At 45.2% G+C, this 22759-nt stretch overlaps 1 protein-coding gene across 1 annotated transcript; it reads left to right on the top strand.

The window, feature by feature from the left end:
- Positions 1 to 11811: 11811 nt before the first annotated feature.
- On the top strand, positions 11812 to 21864 carry LOC123992343. Its single transcript, XM_046293496.1, has 3 exons — positions 11812 to 11923; positions 16434 to 17735; positions 21820 to 21864. The coding sequence occupies exons 2-3, from the start codon at positions 16773 to 16775 to the stop codon at positions 21862 to 21864; spliced, it is 1008 nt and encodes a 335-aa protein (XP_046149452.1). The 5' UTR covers positions 11812 to 11923; positions 16434 to 16772.
- Positions 21865 to 22759: the final 895 nt, after the last annotated feature.

Genomic DNA, 22759 nt, shown 5'->3' on the forward strand with positions numbered 1-22759 from the left:
CTTATTCATCATTCCTAAGTAATTAACGTTTGCTTCATTCATGTGACCGACCAATACCTCATGAGGCTTCTTCTCTCTAAGCTGAGACATCTTTTGTTTTCAAACAAGGTCTGGGTGTACTGCCAAATTCACTCACTTGCATGAACACAGAAATGGTTTATTAGAACAGAACATCAATAGAAAACAGAAATGAGTTATTAGAAAAGCACAAGTATAAAATATCCATCACAATTTTTAGCAAACTGATATGTGACGTATTCTGTTTCCATTTTTTTTTTATCTTAACAACGGCAAAAGCAAAAACTGCACATTTTAAACCCTGAAATATCACATTTACATAAGTATTCAGACCCTTTACTCAGTACTTTGTTGAAGCACCTTTGGCAGCGACTACGGCATCGAGTTTTCTTGGGTATGACTCTACAAGCAGATCCTCTCAAGTTCTGTCAGGTTGGATGGTGAGCGTCACTGCACACCTATTTTCAGGTCTCTCCAGAGATGTTCGATCTGGTTCAAGTCCGGACTCTGGCTGGGCCAGTCAAGGACATTCAGAGACTTGTCCCAAAGCCTCTCCTGCGTTGTCTTGGCTGTGTGCTTAGGGCCATTGTCCTGTCGGAAGGTGAACCTTTGCCTCAATCTGAGGTCCTGAGCACTGTGGAGAAGGTTTTCATCAAGGTCTCACCCCCCACACATGCAGATACCGCACCCAGCTTAACTGGCTCCTCCAGAGATGCAACCTCTCTCATCGTCACTCAATGCCTAGGTTTACCCCACTGTACTCGCACCCTACCCTATCTTACCCCTTTCTGTACAATATGCCCTGAATCTATCCTACCACGCCCAGACATCCTCTCCTTTTATTCTCTGTTCCCAACGCACTAGACAACCAGTTCTTATAGCCTTTAGTCGTACCCTCATCCTACTCCTTCTCTGTTCCTCTGGTGATGTAGAGGTTAACCCAGACCCCGAGTCCCCCCAGGCGCTTTAATTTGTTGGCTTCTGCAACCGTAAAGCCTTGGGTTCATGCATGGTAACATCAGAAGCCTCCTCCCTAAGTTTGCTATATGCACTGCTTTAGCACACTCTGCCAACCCTGATGTGCTAGCCATGTCTGAATCCAGGCCACCAAAAACTCTGACATTTCTATCCCCAATTACAACATTTTCGATAAAGAAAGAACTGCTAAAGGACAGAAAACACTAAAGTTTCCAAAACTGTAAAAATATTGTCTGTGAGTATAACAGAACTGATATTGCAGGCGAAAGCCTGAGAAAAATCCAATCAGGAAGTGACTATTATTTTGAAACCTCTGCGTTCCTATGCATCCCTATTGCGCATTGAAAGGGATATCAACCAGATTCCTTTTTCTATGGCTTCCCTAATTTGTCTACACTATGTCACAAGACATAGTTTCAGGCTTTTATTTTGAAAAATGAGTGTGAACGACAACATTGCGTCAGTGGTCAGCTGGTGGCACTCAGAGTGATTTGTGCGTAATAGACAAAGGCGGCCATTGTTTCTCTCGCTCCTACTAAGAAGCCAATTGTCCCGGTTGATATATTATCGAATAGATATTTGAAAAACACCTTGAGGATTGATTATAAAAAACGTTTGCCATGTTTCTGTCGATATTATGGATCTAATTTGGAATATTTTTTGGCTTTGTCATGACTGCAATTTCCGGTGGATTTCCCAACAAAACGTGAGGAACAAATGGAGGTATTTCAGCTAGAAAAATTATCTTTATGGAACAAAATGAACATTTGCTGTCTAACTGTGAGTCTCGTGAGTGAAAACATCCGAAGCTCATCAAAGGTAAACAATTTAACTTGATTGCTTTTCTGATTTTCGTGACCAAGTTACCTGCTGCTAGCTGGACATAATGCTATGCTAGGCTATCGATAAACTTACACAAATGCTTGTCTTGCTTTGGCTGTAAAGCATAATTTCAAAATCTGAGATGACAGGGTGATTAACAAAAGGCTAAGCTGTGTTTCACTATATTTCACTTGTGATTTCATGAATATGAATATTTTCGAGTAAGATTTTTTGTCCGTTGCGTTATGCTAATTAGTGTAGTTGACAATTCTCCCGGATCCGGGAGGGATAGTTCTAAGAAGTTAACACCCCGGCCATCTAAGCTAGATGCCCTCAATCTCACACAGATATTCAAGGTACCTACCAGGTACAACCCCAAATCCGTAAACATGGGCACCCTCATAGATATCATCCTGACCAACTTGCCCTCTACATACACCTCTGCTGTTTTCAACCAGAATCTCAGCGATCACTGCCTCATTGCCTGCTTCCGTTACCGGTCCGCGGTCAAATGACCACCCCTCATCACTGTCAAACGCTCCCTAAAAAACTTCTGCGAACAGGCCTTTCTAATGGGATATTGACCTCATCCCGTCAGTAGAGGATGCCAGGTTGTTCTTTAAAAGTGCCATCTTAAATAAGCATGCCCCTTTCAAAAAATGTAAAATTAAGAACAGATACTGCCCTTGGTTCACTCCAGACTTGACTGCCCTTGACCAGCACAAAAACACCCTGTGTTGTAACTGCACTAACTTCGAATAGGCCCCGCGATATGCAACTTTTCAGGGAAGTCAGGAACCAATACACACAGTCAGTTAGGAAAGCAAAGGCTAGAATTTTCAAAAAGAACATTTGCATCCTACAGCACTAATTCCAAAACGTTTTGGGGGACAGTAAAGTCAATGGAGAATAAGAGTACCTCCTCCTAGCTGCCCACTGCACTGAGACTAGGAAACACTGTCACCACTGATAAATCCACAATAATTGATAATTTCAATAAGCATTTCTTTACGGCTGGCCATGCTTTCCACCTGGCTACCCAAACCCCGGCCAACAGCTCTGCACCCCAAGTAGCAACTGGCCCAAGCCCCCCCCCCCCCCCCCCCCTCCAGCCCGGTACCACCAGTGCCGGCACCACGCACCAGGCCACCAGTGCGCCTCCAGGGTCCAGTACTCCCTGTTTCTGCTCCTTGCACTCGCCCAGAGGTGTGTGTCCCCAGCCCGGTACCACTAATGCCGGCACCACGCACCAGGCCTATAGTGCGCCTCGGCAGTCCAATACGCCCTGTTCCTTCTCCCTGCACTCACCCTGAGGTGCTGTCCTCGGCCCAGTACCACTAGTGCCGGCACCACGCACCAGGCCTATAGTGCGCCTCGGCAGTCCAGTACACCCTGATCCTCCTCCCCGCACTCGCACTGAGGTTTGTGTCCTAGGCCCAGTACCACCAGTGCCGGCACCACGTACCAGGTCTATAGTGCGCCTCGGCAGTCAAGTACGCCCTGTTCCTTCTCCCTGCACTCACCCTGAGGTGCTGTCCTCGGCCCAGTACCACCAGTGCCAACACCACACACCAGGCTTCCTGTGCATCTCCAGAGCCCTGTATGCCCTGTTCCTCCTCCCCACACTCATCCTGGGGTGCATGTCTCCAGCCCGGTACCACCAGTGCCGGCGCCACTCACCAAGCCACCAGTGCGCCTCCAGGGTCCAGTACTCCCTGTTCCTGCTCCTCACACTCGCCCTGAGGTGCGTGTCCCTAGCCCGGTACCACCAGTGCCGGCAGCACGCACCAGGCCTATAGTGCGCCTCGGCAGTCCAGTACGCCCTGTTCCTTCTCCCCACACTCGCCCTGAGGTGCGTGTCTCCAGCCCGGTACCACCAGTGCCGGCACCACGCACTAGGCATTCAGTGCGCCTCCAGGGTCCAGTACTCCCTGTTCCTGCTCCTCGCACTCGCCCAGAGGTGTGTGTCCCCAGCCCGGTACCACTAGTGCCGGCACCACGCACCAGGCCTATAGTGCGCCTCGGCAGTCCAGAACGCCCTGATCCTCCTCCCCGCACTCGCCCTGAGGTTTGTGTCCTCGGCCCAGTACCACGGGTGCCAGCACCTCGCACCAGGCCTACAGTGCACCTCGCCAGTCCAGAGCGTCCGGCGACAGTACCCAGTCCAGAGCGTCCGGCTACAGTACCCAGTCCAGAGCGTCCGGCTACAGTACCCAGTCCAGAGCATCCAGCTACAGTACCCAGTCCAGAGCATCCGGCTACAGTACCCAGTCCAGACCGTGCGGCTACAGTACCCAGTCCAGAGCGTCCGGTTACAGTACCCAGTCCAGAGCGTCCGGCTACAGTACCCAGTCCAGAGCATCCGGCTACAGTACCCAGTCCAGAGCGTCCGGCTACAGTACCCAGTCCAGAGCATCCGGCTACAGTAACGAGTCCAGAGCGTCCGGCAACAGTACCCAGGCATAGCGTCCGGCAACAGCACCCAGTCCAAAGAGTCCGGCAACAGTCTACAGACCGGAACCTCCTACGACGGGTCGCAGTCCGGAACCTACCAAGACGGGTCGCAGTCCGGAACCTACCACGACGGGTCACAGTCCGGAACCTACCACGACGGGTCGCAGTCCGGAACCTACCAGTCCGGATCCGCCAGAGTCTCCCTCCAGTCCATATCCGCCAGAGTCTCCCTCCAGTCCGTATCCGCCAGAGTCTCCCTCCAGTCCGTATCCGCCAGAGTCTCCCTCCAGTCCGTATCCGCCAGAGTCTCCCTCCAGTCCGTATCCGCCAGAGTCTCCCTCCAGTCCGTATCCACCAGAGTCTCCCTCCAGTCCGTATCCGCCAGAGTCTCCCTCCAGTCCGTATCCGCCAGAGTCTCCCTCCAGTCCGTATCCGCCAGAGTCTCCCTCCAGTCAGCCAGGAGCCTCCAGAGTCTCCCTCCAGTCAGCCAGGAGCCTCCAGAGTCTCCCTCCAGTCAGCCAGGAGCCTCCAGAGTCTCCCTCCAGTCAGCCAGGAGCCGCCAGAGTCTCCCTCCAGTCAGCCAGGAGCCGCCAGAGTCTCCCTCCAGTCAGCCAGGAGCCGCCAGAGTCTCCCTCCAGTCAGCCAGGAGCCGCCAGAGTCTCCCTCCAGTCAGCCAGGAGCCGCCAGAGTCTCCCTCCAGTCAGCCAGGAGCCGCCAGAGTCTCCCTCCAGTCAGCCAGGAGCCGCCAGAGTCTCCCTCCAGTCAGCCAGGAGCCGCCAGAGTCTCCCTCCAGTCAGCCAGGAGCCGCCAGAGTCTCCCTCCAGTCAGCCAGGAGCCGCCAGAGTCTCCCTCCAGTCAGCCAGGAGCCGCCAGAGTCTCCCTCCAGTCAGCCAGGAGCCGCCAGAGTCTCCCTCCAGTCAGCCAGGAGCCGCCAGAGTCTCCCTCCAGTCAGCCAGGAGCCGCCAGAGTCTCCCTCCAGTCAGCCAGGAGCCGCCAGAGTCTCCCTCCAGTCAGCCAGGAGCCGCCAGAGTCTCCCTCCAGTCAGCCAGGAGCCGCCAGAGTCTCCCTCCAGTCAGCCAGGAGCCGCCAGAGTCTCCCTCCAGTCAGCCAGGAGCCGCCAGAGTCTCCCTCCAGTCAGCCAGGAGCCGCCAGAGTCTCCCTCCACTCAGCCAGGAGCCGCCAGAGTCTCCCTCCAGTCATCCAGGAGCCGCCAGTCAGCCAGGAGCCGCCAGAGCCCCCAGTCAGCCAGGGGCCGCCAGAGCCGTCAGTCAACCAGGAGCTGCCAGAGCCGCCTGTCATGCCGGCGATACTAGAATCTCCCTCCTGTTCGGAGCTGCCTCAGTCCAGAAGCGCCTTTCCATCCAGTGGCGCTCTCTATGATTATCTTCAGTCCGGGACCCGCTGCGAGGGCGTCACCTAAGTGGGCCAAGACTGAGGTAGCCGTGAAAAAGGCCCACCCGGACCCTCCCCTTCTGATTAGGTTTTGCGGCCCGGAGTCCGCACCTTTGTGGGGGGGTACTGTCACACCCTGACCTGAGTATTCTTTGTTTTCTTTATATATTTTGGTTAGGTCAGGGTGTGACATGGGTGATGTATGTGTTTTTGGACTGTCTAGGGTTTTTTGTAGGTTTATGGGGTTGTTTACCATCTAGGTGTGTTTATGTATGTCTGTGGTTGCCTAGATTGGTTCTCAATTAGAGGCAGCTGTTCATCGTTGTCTCTGATTGGGAATCATATTTAGGCAGCCATCTTTTTGGGGTATTTCGTGGGTTATTGTCTATGTCTAGTTGCCTGTGTCTGCACTGTTTATATATAGCGTCACGTTCGTTTGTTGTTTTGTAAATTTGTTTTAGTGTTATTTCTTCATTAAATATAGAACATGTATTCATATCACGCTGCGCCTTGGTCTCCTCCATTTGGCGAACGTGACACATTGTTATGAAATATTAGTATGCAATATAATCCTATATTATTGTTTAATGGCATAAACATCTACATGCAGTATGACAGATCTGCAAGTGGTACAATGAATCAGGAAAGCAGCAGGACATGGCAGTCGGAAGAGCCAGGAGAACACAAAGGTAGATGTCATACATATACCCTGTCAATATGCAATGGGACCAGGGAGGACAACAAGGTGTGCCTCAATGATACTACAATTGGTGCAGTCCCTACCCAATTAATATTGGTTGATCAATATTATTACATGTGTACGGCTAATTAAAAAATTAGTCTCCAATCAGGTTTAGGCCTAGTATAATTTATTCATTTTTGTATTAACGTTTCTGAATCACATTGAGATAAAACATTTACAAGAGAGCCCTGTATACATTTACAAACAAAACCAAGTACATAAAACACAACAGCCCTACATATACATTACAAATAAAACATTATTTATAACCATATTTAAGAAAAGCATTCCCATTCTGTAACGAAAGTCTCCCATCAATAATTTAAAATGCCTGAAAGCCACCAGAATATCTAATTGCAAGGAATTCTGTCTATGTTTCACACACAACAGATTTTCCCAATTCTGTGGAGACCAAAGATATTTATTGTAACACAGGGAGATATGGAGTGCAGTTCCGGGAAAGCTCAAATGACCTGGGTAGAACCGGTTAAACGGGTCCGGAGGGTAATCCAAGGTAGTGGTGGTGAGCTAAATCCAGAACAGGGTAGTAGGGTGGTGAGATGTGAAACAGAGCGGTAAATTGCAATAAACAGTGTCAGGCAGGGAAACGGGCACAGCAGAGTAACAGGATCTTGAATAATCATAAACAGCTAGATGCATGAACTGACTAAGCAGAGATTACGATCTGGCAGAGTGGAAGTGGCAGGACTAAGTATTTGTAGAGGTATTGATTATGGAACGAGTTGCAGCTGGTAGGGATCTGCTCTGACTCCAGCACACCTGTCTCCAACCACACAATCACAAAGAGAGGGAGAGGGAGAGAATGTACTAGGGGGGGTGTAGTGCACATCAAGACACCGGTTGAACACAAGAGGGCGTAGCAGGAGCAGATGTGACAGTTACAGGTTATGATCATAACATCATCAAACTCTCTGACATATAAAGAAGGAGAATGGTAAACATGCCCTTGGTTTGGGTCATTGCTGTGTTTCTTTTTTGTGTGTGTTCTTCCAGTATGGTGACATCTCACGGTACAGTGACATCACCTGACGTCGATACTTAGTTTGTAAGAAGGGTATCACGCGATCCTGTCAGATTTGTATTATTACTTTTTGATAGTATTCATGAATCATTGTAGCTGCATCTGTCTTAATTTGTTTCACGTTGACGTTTGATTATGCAATATCCGTTTATTATTAAATAATTTGTTCCTATATTGACACATTTTCTGTCCCAAAACCGGATAAGTTGAGAACTACAAATATGCCGACATTTAGTAGTTTCTCTTTTCTAACCCTAACCCTAATCGGATTCTTAGGGTGCCTTAGTAAACCTGCATGTCAAATAATGTTCAGATATTTTAATCTGTTCTTGACTTACAAATCATTAAAGTTAGGAGAAATTGCGTCTTTGGGGGGCGTTGAAGTCGGAAGTTTACATACACCTTAGCCAAATACATTTAAACTCCGTTTTTCACAATTCCTGACATTTAATCCTAGTACAAATTCCCTGTTTTAGGTCAGTTAGGATCACCACTTTATTTTAAGAATGTGAAATGTCAGAATAATAGTAGAGAGAATGATTTATTTCAGCTTTTATATCTTCCATCACATTCCCAGTGGATCAGAAGCCATCTATATTGTGAAGTGCACCAGTCCCTCTTGCAGCAAAGCACCCCCACAACATGATGCTGCCACCCCCGTGCTTCATGGGTGGGATGATGTTCTTTGGCTTGCAAGCCTCCCCCTATTTCCTCCAAACATAACGATGGTAGGTCTATTTTTGTGTTGTCAGACCAGAGGACATTTCTCCAAAAAGTACAATATTTTTCACCATGTGCATTTGCAGACTGTAGTCTGGCTTTTTTTATTGTGGTTTTGGAGCAGTGGCTTCTTCCTTGCTGAGGAGCTTTTCAGGTTATGTCAATAAAGGACTCGTTTTACTGTGGATATAGATACTTTGTACCTGTTTCCTCCAGCATCTTCACAAGGTCCCTTGCTGTTGTTCTGGGATTGATTTGCACTTTTCGCACCAACATATGTTAATCTGTAGGAGACAGAACTTGTCTCCTTCCTGACCGTGGTCCCATAGTCTTTATACTTGCGTACTATTGTTTGTACAGATGAACGTGGTACCTTCAGGCATTTGGAAATTGCTCCCAAGGATGAACCAGACTTGTGGAGGTTTACCATTTGTTTTCGGGTGGTCTTGGCTGATTTCTTTAGATTTTCCCATGATGTCAAGCAAAGAGGCACTAGTTTGAAGGTAGGCCTTGAAATACATCCACTCCAATTGACTCACGTGATGTCAATTAGTGTCATGCACAAAGTAGATGTCCTAATCGACTTGCCAAAACTATAGAATGTTAATTAACAAGAAATTTGTGGAGTGGTTGAAAAACAAGTTTTAATGACCTAAATGGATGTAAACTTCCGACTTCAACTGTAGCACCAAGTACCCGTCTGTATCCCTGCCTGTCTGCCTGTCTCACACTTTTCTCCCACTCTTTACCGTTTGTACTGTGTGAAACTACACAATTTCTTTGGGTAACCTGCGCAATATTATAATAATTATTTCAATACATTATTTTGTGCATTGTAAAAATGTCAGCGTTTTCCTACACCAGCCAGCTACAAATTGGGGGAGGTACACAACAAATACATAGCTTTGCATGTGTGGCTCTGATAGAGGAAAATATAGTTTAGATGATCAATTATGTATACTTTAATGATTAGAACCATTCATGCTAATACTATTATGTTATGATTTGAAACGTATGGGTTCTTAATTGTACTGTTACTAAAAATGTAAGCAGAAATTAATTGTGTCTGTGTCTCCTGGGAAAGTTGAGGAAGGAGGGATAAGATAGGTTTTCAAACAGATAAGAATGTTTTGGTTGGATTCCATTAGCAGAGAGAAGTATATCCTTTAGACAGGTTGGAATGTAGTTTATGTGGGGAGTGAAACTATCTCCAGGACCGAATACTACGCCATTGTAATGCTGGGAGAGGGTGTGAAACTGATGACGTCATTTTATGTCTTCTTTCTTTTAAAATGTAATGTTCTTTGTATTTTGGGTCAGTACTCATCAAGAATAAATGCTGAACTTGTTTTTTAAGACTGGTCTCTTGCTAATTCATGCAAATGATAAACTTACAACTTATCATGAATTAGAAATGAGTGCGAATTTAATTGGTTTTGGCAATAAAACATAAGGGAATTTAAAATTCCTCTATCAATTTGGTCCTTCGAGCCGGATCTAAATATCTTTATCTGTTATCTGAAGGTAATACGCTGAAAATCGTGCACGGACGAGTTTGACTCGTTTTACTAAAGACCTGACCTCTGAATTGAGGTTAAACTTAAACAGGCCTGCGTATTATCACAGAGAACAGAGAGAGTGACTAGATACAACGAACATTGCTTTCCCAGTCGGCGATAAGGTCAGTATTTTTTATTCTTGATTTTGGGGGGGATTTGAGTTCTTTGATTGATGTTCTAAAATTTTTAGAATTCATCAATAAGGGGAGCTTTGCTATTCCCACAGGGTTTGTATGACCATCATACACTGGGTTTTGTATAACCGATATACACTGAAACAGGTTCGAAAATAACCTGTGGTAATGTGCACTACCGTAAATAAACTAAACTTAATCATGAGAGGCACACCCGCCCGAGATTAAGACGGGATATTAAATAAGTACTGGGGGATAGGACAGTGATCTTGTAAAAATACTAGACGTGGGGAGACCGCAAGAATGCGCAAGATAACTGGATTGGTCATTTGAATAGTGGCAGCATTGATCGCCGTTCCGATTCAACTAATACTACGGGAAATATCCAAATAAGGAGGAGAGGGAAACTTAAATCTAAAGAAATGAGATAAAAGCCATTCTTTAGACATGACAGTTCCATGCGAGAGGGGAGTTTAACAATTAGTGGCGTGAGATAACGATTATTAGCGTTCTTTAAAAGCCCTCTGACACAACCGGAAAATAAGATTTTAACTAGGACTTTACAAACCCTGGGCTTATGGTTGTAAGGTTAGACATAATATTTGTTTTCAAAAGTCAAAGCTATTTGTAAGATTCCCATAAAAGAGCTAAACTTAATCACGAGAAACGCACCCGCCCGAGATTAAGACGGGATATTAAATAAGGTACTGGGAAATAGAACGATAATCTTGTAAAAATATTACTAACTAATACTACTGAAATATCCAAATAAAGACGCACATAGCCAGACAGAAAAACAAAGTAATTAAGTAACGATAAATCACAAATTTATAGAACTGCACGCACATAGAATTAAAAAAGTATATAGAAAGGCATAGATAAGTGATTAGATACCATAGCTACAAGGGAACGGCAAAGATTTAGTATGGGTGGGAAGGCTTCAAAGAAAGCCCCGGAACTAACGGGAGATGAGCGATACATGGAACAGAGAGACAGGAGAAACATCGATTTCGGTCTAAGATGGAGAAAAAAATACGATTTTGATGGCCGTCTAAATGTAGAAAAGCTGGAATCCCTTATAAAACAAATACATAAGGAATGTGGTAATAATGTGAAAAAGCAGGATAAACAAGGGTTGTACACAGCCAGGGTCTGGCTTACGGAAGCCAGGAAACGAGTGGAAGTAGATAAAAAGAAAAAAAAACAAGATACTCTGCCCTCCGCTCCTACAGTGGAAAAAAATGGTCAATCGGGTGGGGGTGGGAATCAAAGCCTATATCCTTCTCTAGTGGACCAGGCATACAGAGATAATTCCGACGATGAGGTGGTGATGGCTCAGAGGAGAGGGCAAGTGCCGCTCCGTGCTGAGCCTCCTCCCGCTTATGATCTGGGAGCGAACGGTATGAGTCCAGAGGGGCAGAAAAGCACAGAGAAAGAGCAAGAACTGATTAGAACAGTATTGAGAAGGGTAAACATGGAAAGGGCATTGGTAGAGACTCAGACAGTGAAGGAAGAAAATAGGTCAGATAAGGAAAAATATCCGACACCTTCACCGAATCAAAACCGATCAGGACTACTTAGAAAACCCTCCGATATAGGAGAGAAAAATAGACCACGGCCTGGGAGAGATTTACAGTACTATAACAGGGAAGAAGACAGTGCAGAGAGAGAAGGGCAGTTTCCCCTGATAGAGTTACCCAATCCCCAAGCTGGGATAGAGGATAATGAACCCACGGTTCGGGTCTATCGACCCTGGACACAGAGGGACGTAGAAATGGCAGTAGAAGGAATCCCACACCCAAAAACAGGAATGGCAGGATTTGAAAGAGATCTCAACGGACTAGCGTCCAGTTTCAGGCTAAACACAGGGGAGGTGGAAAGAGCAGTTAGAACCATAGTGGGGAAGGATTGGTTTGCTGCGCGCGGAGCCTGGGTGCCAACAGGGAATAACGGGGACATCATACAGTGGAGCGCGGGACTTGGGCAGCCATTCAGAGCAAAAATTACAGAACTATGCGCTAACCTAACTGAACATTACCACCGACACGCCGACTTCTCTAAGGTAACTGAATGTAGACAGGGAGAAAATGAGACAGTCAGTCAGTACCTAGAACGTTTGAGAGATGTATTCAATGCCAACAGTGGTACGCCAGAACCAGCCCCCGGGGGGGATCAAAATACTCCTTATCATCAGCAACTAAAAATAGCCTTATTAACTGGAATGCGCGCTGAAATCAGTAAAGAGGTAAAAAAGAACTTAGTGGGGTGGGGGTTGGCGACACTCGCAGAAGTAAAAAGATATGCGGTCCACCACGAACAACACGGGCAGACAGAAAAAAGGAAAAAAGAGAATAGGAAAGATGAGTTCTTAATGGCGGTATTAGAAGATAGAGCAACGGGGGCTGATAGAAAGGGGACGTCAGGAGTAGGGGGTAAAGAGGATTTTAGATGTTTCAATTGCAATAAAACTGGACATGTCGCCAGAAAGTGTGAGGCACCTTGTAAATATTGTGATAAGAAGGGACATCAAAGCCGCAACTGTAAACGAAAACCACAGGGGAGGGGGCGCAAAAAAGAAAAGGAAAAGAGGTGCCCAAAACCTGACTCGGACAGCGAGGAAGATAAATCCTGACTAGAGATTGACACTGCTAAAATAGTCAAGAATGAAGTAGTGGACTGGTACAGCGAAAAGGACAGTGACAGTAGTAATAGTGCTTCAGACCTCAACAATCTAGATAAAATTGACGCAGAGACGGAGGTATTTGAATTAGCAACAGTAGACCTCGCTCTTGCTCAGGAAGAAAAACCTTTTTTGACACTTGCAGTAATGGGGAAGAGAATAAAATTTCTGTGTGATACGGGGGCGTGCAGGACAGCCATATGCAGTGAGGATGCACCACCAGGGATTCATCCCTCAGGGGATAAGATAATTGTTCGTTCTGCGTCTGGCCATCACTGTGTAGAGAGACTCTCGACTCCCATAACGCTCAGACATGAAATGACTGAGGGGGAGGCGACGGTCCCAGTACTCATATCAAAGTTGTGTCCTGTGAATCTATTGGGGAGAGATGTCATGAAACTCTTGAATATTGCCATAACGCCTACAGACAAAGGTATGAAAGCTCAGGTGGTTAAAGATAACATGGTAATCTGTGGGGAAGGAGAACCAAATTATTGGTATAGTCAAGATCTATTGAGGGGAGGGTTAACAGACATACCCAAAGCATTGATAGAACTGACAGATGATATAAAATCAGGACTAACTAAAATGTCGCCAGATGACTTGCACTGCACACTGTGGTATAACAGACACCCCGGCCCCGACCTGATATATGAGAGGACACTTCTGAGAACTACTGAGCGAACCATTGGTCTAAAATGGCTTTACTATGACTTAACTCATGTAGCCGTGGAGGTAGAACTGCCTACTCATATCCAGGCCTTGTACAGAGAGAAATGGTGCCCCCATGTGGCCTTAGCTAAAGAAGACACTGAGCAGTGGAAAGATATGGGATACTGGGTGTCGAAGGGAAAAAAACTGACAGACTGGGTAACGAGGGAGGGAGGTTTGCAACATAGCCCATCCACTGATAGATACAGACGAAAACTGAACTGGAGAGCAAATTGTGCCCCTGCAGTGCACATTAGTGATAGTGTGGGAGGGTTCTGAGAAGCAGAATACCTTTTGACAGTAGAACAGGAAGACGATTTAAAAGAGATACCCGAACATCTGTGGTCTCAAGGTCCCGGAGATGTGGGATTAATTAAGGGAGTAACGCCGGTGCAAGTGGTTCCTAAATCAGATTATAGACCTTACCAAAAACAATACCCTTTGAAGCCGGAAGCAATAAAAGGAATAACACCCTCGTTTGAGCAGTTGAGGAAGGGGGGTGTTATCATACCGGGGGATGAAGCATTCTGTAACTCGCCCCTCTTCCCAGTAAAGAAGGCGTTCCCTAGCACTGATTGGAGAATGGTGATGGATCTACAGGGAGTCAATAGCAGTGTGATTCCAAGAGCACCCTGTGTGCCAGATCCACACACGCTGTTAAACCAGTTGAAGCCTGGGAATGCTTACTTTACTGTGATAGACCTGGCCAATGCATTTTTTAGTATTCCACTACATCCAGACAGTCAGGGGTGGTTTGGATTTACTTTTATGGGTCAGAAATGGGCGTATAGCCGCCTAGTCCAAGGCTATCTCGAGAGCCCCACTATCTATTGTCAGGCTATCACTAGAAATCTCGGAAAATTCGACCCTCCACGGGGAAGTCAAATTTTGACATATGTGGATGATATCCTGTTGTCTAACTCCTCACAGGAGGCCTGTAAAGAGGATACTCTTGCTCTGTTCCTCTTCTTAGCTGACCAAGGTCACAAAGTTAATAAGAGGAAGTTACAGCTCTGGCAGAGACAAGTTATCTATTTAGGGCACACCATAACTAAGGAAGGGAGGACTCTCAATTCAACGAGGAAGACAGCCATTTTAGAAGCACCCAAACCATTGAACAAAAAGCAGATGATGAGTTTCTTGGGAATGATTAACTACTGTAGAGCATGGGTCCCACACTTTGCATTACACACAGGGTTACTTAGTAATTTGATCTATGGTAAGGCTATGACAGCGAAAGATAAGATAATATGGACAAAAGAGGCGGAAGAACAATTTGTGGCGATTAAACAGCTATTGTTGTCTGACACTGTTCTGGCTTTCCCTAGGTATGACCGTGAATTCACACAGACTGTGGATTGCAGGGAGGGGTTCATGACGTCAGTGTTGACTCAGAGACACGGAGGGAAGAATAAACCAGTGGCTTACTATTCCTCCCGTCTCGATGAGGTGGCACAAGCAATGCCCCTGTGTTTACAGTCTGTGGTGGCTGCAGCACGAGCTGTGGAGGACTCAGCCTCTGTAGTACTATACCATGATTTGACACTAAGGGTCCCACATGCCGTCTCAGTTTTGTTATTGGAACATAAAATGGCATACATGTCACCTGCTAGACATTTGTCTTGTATGATCATTCTGTTAAATATGCCAAATTTAACAATTGAGCGTTGTACTACTTTGAACCCCTCCACTCTAATTCCTATAGCCACAGATGGGAGTCCTCACGATTGTGTAGCGGAGACGGAGAAAATGGTTCTCCCCAGGGCAGATCTGACTGATATGCCTTTGACAGATGCAGAAGTAACTATGTTTGTTGATGGATCTTCTAGAAAGAATCCAGATGGCTCAAATGCTACTGGATATGCGGTAGTGACCCTCACTAAGGTGCTGGAAGCTGAAGCTATACCAAAGAATTACTCTGCTCAACAAGCTGAAATTGTGGCCCTTACCAGGGCTTGTATATTAGGAAAGGGTAAATGCATAACGATACATACTGATAGCGCTTATGCATTTAACACTGTTCATGTATTCGCAGCACAGTGGAGAAACAGGGGCATGATAACCACAGCAGGTAAACCCATCACTCACGCGCAACTAATCTTGAATTTACTAGAGGCAATTCTACTACCAAAAAAATTAGCCATTTGTAAATGCGAGGCACATACTAAGGGCGTGGATAGCGTCAGTATTGGGAATAGGCGGGCAGATGAGGAAGCGAAGAGAGTGGGGGGGAAACCACACTCACACATAGACTCACACTTAAAGGAGGAAGTTCATATCGACACCAAAATACTGAGGGAAAGTCAGCTTAGAGCCCCCGTTAAGGAAGTTACTAAATGGGTCAGAATGGGAGCTGTAGATAGAGGAGGTATTTGGTATAAAGGGAATCTACCTGTTTTACCTAAGTCACTGTTTAAATATGCTGCTGTATTGATACATGGGCAAAGCCATGTATCAACAGGGGGGATGGTAGGAATGGTTAAACAGCACTTTGTAGCATATGGAATAACTAACTATTTTAAAAACTTTTGCTCACGGTGTACTATCTGTGCACAAAGTAACAGCCAAGGTGCAGTGAGAGTACCACAAGGGGTTTACCCAGCAGCTAAGTACCCATTCCAACAGTTAGAAATGGACTTTATTGAATTAACTAAGAGTGAAAACAAGAAGTGGTGTTTAACAATAATTGATAAATATACCAAATGGGTAGAAGCGTTTCCCACATCCTCAGCAGACGCAGAAACAGTGGCTAGAGCATTATGTCAGGAGATAATTCCGCGATTCGGATTACCAGAAACTATTTATAGCGACAATGGTTCCCATTTTTCTAATCAAGTAATTGATCATATAGGTCAGAAATTGGATATAAATATGAAGAAACATTGTTCTTATCACCCCCAAAGCGCTGGACTTATCGAGAACATGAATCGATCGGTAAAAGGTCGATTAAGGAAAACACACCTAAGTACTGGAATGAACTGGATAAAATGCCTGCCCATAGTGTTAATGACTATTAGAATAACCCCTGATAGGGAGGGGCTATCTCCATTTGAGAAGGTTTTTGGTAGACCCTATAGAATGCCCCAATTAGGGCGATTGGAGGAAGCAAATTTAGAAATAGAAAGCAGTATGGTGGAACACATGAGGAGGTTGTTCATTAATCAAACACGTATGTCAAAAGTTTTATGCCCAGCAGGAGAACTACAGAGGGAGGTGGCACACGAGATTCAACCAGGAGACTGGATCTGGATCCAATCATTGAAGAAAAAAAACTGGAAGCAGCCTCGGTGGGAGGGACCATTCCAAGTACTACTGGTGACTGCCTTCGCGGTGAGAATAGCCGAAAGAGCTACCTGGGTACATGTCACACATTGTAAGAGGGCGGGTCATACTGGCACTGTCGAGCGGTCGCAGGAGTAGGAGAGGAACCGTGACCCATATGGAACGGGGGTCAAACTCCTTCTGAAGATTCCCTATACCTGACCTTTCCCCAGCTGTGAGCGTTCATAGAAGTGGAGTGATGGCTTGGCCTCTTGCTGTTGATATGTTCTCGGGGAGAGGGTGGGGCTTCACGTGTGCACTGACCGTCCTGAGCTGTTTTATTGTGGGGGCCATATTCCTGATTCACCATGATTCCCCGGAAAGTGCCAAAGAGGATAATTTGACTCATGTGCTAGATGAGGGAAATGGAATGTTACCTAAGATTCTCAGAAGGTCACTGAAACAAAATAGTAAGGAAGTGAGGGTGGAATTGGGCAAGGTTCTCTCAGTAGAATTTTGTGTAGATCAATTGGGGTCATTCACCCCTTGGCAGTCTAGAACCATGGGATTCTATGGGAAGTATTTGTGTAAATCACCGTGTAAGTCATGGAGCCAGGTCATAGCTCACACTGAAAGAGATGGCTATGTAAACCCATACACTCAATTTGGGACCAGGTGGAGTATAGTAACGGTTGTCGTTTTGGACTGTGTTCCCGAACAGGAGAAGTATTGTATAAAGGTGCGAATTAACATTAAGGCGGTCAATACTCAGGATCTCGGGTTATGGTATGTGGGCTTCGACCAGCTTTCAACTGACACTATGGTACCGTTCCAGGTGGCAGAAGTTAGAGTCGATAAGGAGAATATGATTGGCCAAAGTTCAACCAATCCCTCTAACACAACGGCTATTCCTAGTGTAATCATCCAGGGTAAAGGAGCAGTACGAATAGTTCAGACCAAGGACCTTAAAGAAGTTATAGAGGTGGAGACTGGTTTTGGGGAGTCCAACTTATGGTTGGAATGGATTCAATATACGGCCAGATCAGTGGCCAAAGAAGAATGCTACGCATGTGCGAATGCTAAGCCACAGTTAACAACTATCCCTTTCCCACTGAACGGAATTAATTCCCCTAAGGGAATGGCATGTATGGTAAAGCTGTTCACGAAAGCAGGAATGCCAAGTAATGATAGCTGTATTGATTTACACTATTTATATCCCCAGGTTCCATTTAAATCAAGACTTCCTCCCTTTACCGTGACGAGAGGAGAATATTACTGTTTGGCCAGATACAGTACACACGGGAAATACGTGGGGGAAGTTGGTGCCTGCAATAAGACAGAGAATATTACCACTGACGAGACCATGTCTGATTTGACAGGCTGGTTGAACTCTGGAGATTTCAAAATGTTGAAGGTGGCCAGGGCTGACATCTGGTGGTTGTGCGGGGGAATGAATTTGTGGTCGGTATTACCGACTGATTGGACTGGGCTATGCGCTCTAGTACATTTAGGAATGCCTTTTACACTCATACAACACCAAGACATGAAGTTAGTCAAACGAGAGAGAAGGGATGCTCCATCTGGGTCTTTTGACGACAGAGTATATATTGATAACATTGGGGTTCCACGAGGGGTTCCGGATGAGTTCAAGGCAAGAAATCAGATACTAGCAGGACTAGAGTCAAGTATTTTTTGGTGGTCTACTCTCAATAAGAATGTAGACTGGATTAATTATATTTATTATAATCAACAGCGCTTTATCAATTATTCCAGAGATGCGATTAAAGGGTTGGCAGAACAGACTGAAGCAACCAGCCTGATGGCTTGGCAGAATAGAATTGCATTGGATATGTTATTGGCTGAAAAGGGAGGAGTATGTGTGATCTTCGGGAACATGTGTTGTACTTTCATCCCGAATAACACAGCTCCGGACGGATCTGTGACCAAAGCCTTAGCTGGTTTGACCACCCTGGCTCACGAGTTGGCAGAAAACTCTGGGGTGGATCCTTCCCTGACTAATTGGTTTGATAGTACATTTGGAAAATGAAAAAGTGTTGTAATCACGGTGTTTTGGGCTGTATCTACCTGTATGACTGTTTTAATTTTATGCGGCTGTTGTCTAATTCCCTGTGTGCGAGGCCTTGTTTCCAGGACTCTGGAAAGATCAATGACCCAACACATGGTGCGTTATGGGCCGATTCCAGATTCTGACCTGTGGAGGACTGACGGCATGTCTACAGAGGAAGTTGACGAATCCGGATCTGTCATTTGTGGGGAATTTATGTTTGATGAGGCTAGTGTTGAGATAAAGGGGAATTAGATTGTAATTGGTTTCCATGATTAAACTGTTTTTTTAATGAAGGTCGTGACGAAAATCCGGAAGGAAGAGTTATGATTCTGATGTAGGTTTAAAAACAGTTGGAGTTAAGGTTAGAATTGATTAATGAAATGTGGAGAGTTGGATAAACATTTATAATTGATTTGTTGATTATTTGTCTATTCATATGATAATCTGATAAACCTCTATAAAAAGGTTAGTTAAGTTCGTTTATACTTTCATTTTTTATGATTAAATAAAACTAGATGTAGAATTGAATGTATAATATTTGATCAAAGGGAGGATTGATAGAGGAAAATATAGTTTAGATGATCAATTATGTATACTTTAATGATTAGAACCATTCATGCTAATACTATTATGTTATGATTTGAAACGTATGGGTTCTTAATTGTACTGTTACTAAAAATGTAAGCAGAAATTAATTGTGTCTGTGTCTCCTGGGAAAGTTGAGGAAGGAGGGATAAGATAGGTTTTCAAACAGATAAGAATGTTTTGGTTGGATTCCATTAGCAGAGAGAAGTATATCCTTTAGACAGGTTGGAATGTAGTTTATGTGGGGAGTGAAACTATCTCCAGGACCGAATACTACGCCATTGTAATGCTGGGAGAGGGTGTGAAACTGATGACGTCATTTTATGTCTTCTTTCTTTTAAAATGTAATGTTCTTTGTATTTTGGGTCAGTACTCATCAAGAATAAATGCTGAACTTGTTTTTTAAGACTGGTCTCTTGCTAATTCATGCAAATGATAAACTTACAACTTATCATGAATTAGAAATGAGTGCGAATTTAATTGGTTTTGGCAATAAAACATAAGGGAATTTAAAATTCCTCTATCAGGCTCCTTGCCACAATCAATCAGTATGGCAAAAATAATCTCTGCTCATAGACCCTTAGAAATTATTTTTGCAGAGAGAGAAGCTAGTGTGGATGGAGCGTCTTCCACTTTGGAAGATGAAGGATGTTGGAAGAAGAGGATGAGATTGACCCTCAGCCAGCCCCAGGACCAGCCCATCAGCAGCCAGCCCCAGGACCAGCCCATCAGCAGCCAGCCCCAGGACCAGCCCGTCAGCGACCAGGTCATCAGCAGCCTGCAGAAGGAGAAATATGAATGTCAAAAAATGGTAGAATGGACTTCTTGCCCAAGGAATGAGCCACCTCGCATGGCTGCCAATGTGGTAAGGAGGCAAGTGGGTGGACCGCCGTCCCATATTTTACAACCTTGGGCCCAATGTTACTGTTGATGAGCAGCTTATGCCATTTAGGGGCCACTGCCCCTTAAGGCAGTACCTACCTTCTCTAAACCCACAAAATACGGAATCAAGATATGTTCGTCAATGTTAATTTTTTTCTAGGGTGGGATAATTAGACTCCCGCCCAACCCCCAACATGGAGGACTATGGACTGCTTTGTCTGCCTCCTACCATTTGACCTGGCCTGGCATGGTTGCACCTGCACAGAGTATATACACCCTCAGCCTTAGCTCTCAGGGTCATTTGAGTCCCTAAGCCTCACCACCGCGGCAAAGTGACAGTTCAGGAGAGGGGCAGTTAGGTGTATCTTACTAATTGAAGTATTCTGGAACTGAAATATAAGCAACAATTAATAGTTACACATTAGTAAGGTAATTATGTTGCAATCACAAACCTTCCTCAACATGGCTGATGTTATCATGTGTAATTTGTCGTGATAGCAGCTCTGGATATAAAACTATTCACCTGCTCGACTTCCTCCTGCCAGCACCAGGCTGATTGCGGCCTCCCCATTTGAGCTACAATGCCATAATGAACAAAACATTGTTTTAAATAATGTATTCATTCTATTATTTAAAAAAACATTACAATATCCTTTCTGCATAACAAAAAAAAAGTCAAGAAGGAAAACAATTTCCTCACAAGACAATTAATGCGCCTTTGCATCCATAACGGACACAAGAGTGTACAACTGTCTGTAAATATGGCCAGTATTTGCAGCCGACATTGCACCAGAAAAAAAACACCATGCCAGCAGAAGACAGCTCCTTCTGCAAGTACGTTGCATTGGCGTAGAGTGCATTTGTAAAGTATTTAGACCCCTTGACTTTTTCCATATTCTGTTACTTTACAGCCTTATTTTACAATGGATTAAATTGTGTTTTTTTCTCATCAATCTACACACAATACATCATAATGACAAAACAAAAATGGGTTTTTAGAAATGTTTGCATATTTAAAAATGATAAAAAACGGAAATATCACATAGGTATTCAGAGCCTTTACTCAGCACTTTTTTGAAGCACCTTTGGTAGTAATTACAGCCCAGGTCTTCTTGGGTATGACTCTACAAGCTTGGCACACCTGTATTTAGGGAGTTTCTCCAATTCCTCTCTGCAGATCTTCTCTAGCTCTGTCAGGTTGGATGGGGAGCATCGCTGCACAGCTATTTTCAGGTCTCTCCAGAGATGTTAGATCGGGTTCAAGTCCAGGCTCTGGCTGAGCCACTCTAGGACATTGAGACTTGTCCCAAAGCCACTCATGCATTGTCTTGGCTGTGTGCTCAGGGTCATTGTCCTGCTGGAAGGTGAACCTGCACCCCAGTCTGAGGTCTTTCATCAAGGATCTCTCTGTACATTCCTCCATTCATCTTTCCCTTGATCCTGACTAGTCTCCCAGTCCCTGCCCCTGAAAAACATCCCCACAACATGATGCTGCCACCACCATGCTTCACCATAGGGATGGTGCCAGGTTTCTTCCAGACGTGACGCTTGGCATTCAGGCCGAAGAGTTCAATCTTGGTTTCATCAGACCAGAGAATCTTGTTTCTCATGGTCTGAGAGTCCTTTAGGTGCCTTTTGGCAAACTCCAAGCGGGCTGTCATGTGCCCTTTACTGAGGAGTGGCTTCCGTCTGGCCACTCTACCGTAAAGGCTTGATTGGTGGAGTGCTGCAGAGATGTTTGTCCTTCTTGAAGGTTCTCCCATCTCCACAGAAGAACTCTGCAGTGACCATCGGGCCCATCTACCCTGTTTGCTGAGCTTGGCCGTTTAAGAATTATGGAGGCCACTGTTCTTGGGGACCTTCAACGCTGCAGAATTCTTTTGGTGCCCTTCCCCAGATCTGTGCCTCAACACAATCATGTCTCAAAGTTCTACGAACAATTCCTTTGACCTTAGGGCTTGGTTTTTGTTCTGACATGCATTGTCAACTGTGAGATCTTATATAGACGGGTGTATGCCTATCCAAATCCTGTCCAATCAATTGAATTTACCACATGTGGCCTCCAATCAAGTTGTAGAAGCATCTCAAGGATGATCAATGAAAACAGGATGCACCTGATTTCAATTTTGAATCTCATAGCAAAGGGTCTGAATACTTATGTAAATAAGGTATTTGTGCTTTTTATATACATTTGCAAAATGTTCTAAAAACCTGTTTTTGCTTTGTCATTGTGGGGTCTTGTGAGGATTTAAAAAAATGTAATCCATTTTAGAATAAGGCTGTAACATAACAAAATGTGGAAAAAGTCAAGGGGTCTGAATACTGTCTGAAGGCACTGTAGTAATATCAGATTGGGAGGGCGCTTCCAAATCGACAACCAGACCAGGCCATGGACTCTCCTAATGGATGCAGAGTCCTCAGGGCTAAACCACTATCTGGTGATGGATGACATGGTGGCTACCATGATCCTCCCTGACAAGGAGATTGTTGGCAAGGTGCCTCACCTCAAACCAGGACCTGAAAGAGTAAGCGATGAAAGCAAAGCACTTTCGGGACCCTCTCCCTCATGGTGCACCTCGTAAACGTGGCTACGAGGCTGCAACCCTACCTTGCCCTGCTGATCCCTCGCCTCCCAGGGGATGGTGATGAGTTTGTTAACCTTTTTGGGATAGGGGGCAGCATTTTCACTTTTGGATGAATAGCATGCCCAG

Source organism: Oncorhynchus gorbuscha, linkage group LG13 (genome assembly GCF_021184085.1).
Source record: "Oncorhynchus gorbuscha isolate QuinsamMale2020 ecotype Even-year linkage group LG13, OgorEven_v1.0, whole genome shotgun sequence".
Taxonomy (NCBI): Eukaryota; Metazoa; Chordata; class Actinopteri; order Salmoniformes; family Salmonidae; genus Oncorhynchus; species Oncorhynchus gorbuscha.

Excerpts from the sequence above, each read along its gene's own strand:
- LOC123992343 (XM_046293496.1), top strand. The coding sequence starts at position 16,773 with ATGGCTTGGCCTCTTGCTGTTGATATGTTCTCGGGGAGAGGGTGGGGC. Across the intron at positions 17,736-21,819 it reads TACACTATTTATATCCCCAG|AAGAACTCTGCAGTGACCAT; the intron begins GTTCCATTTAAA and ends CCATCTCCACAG.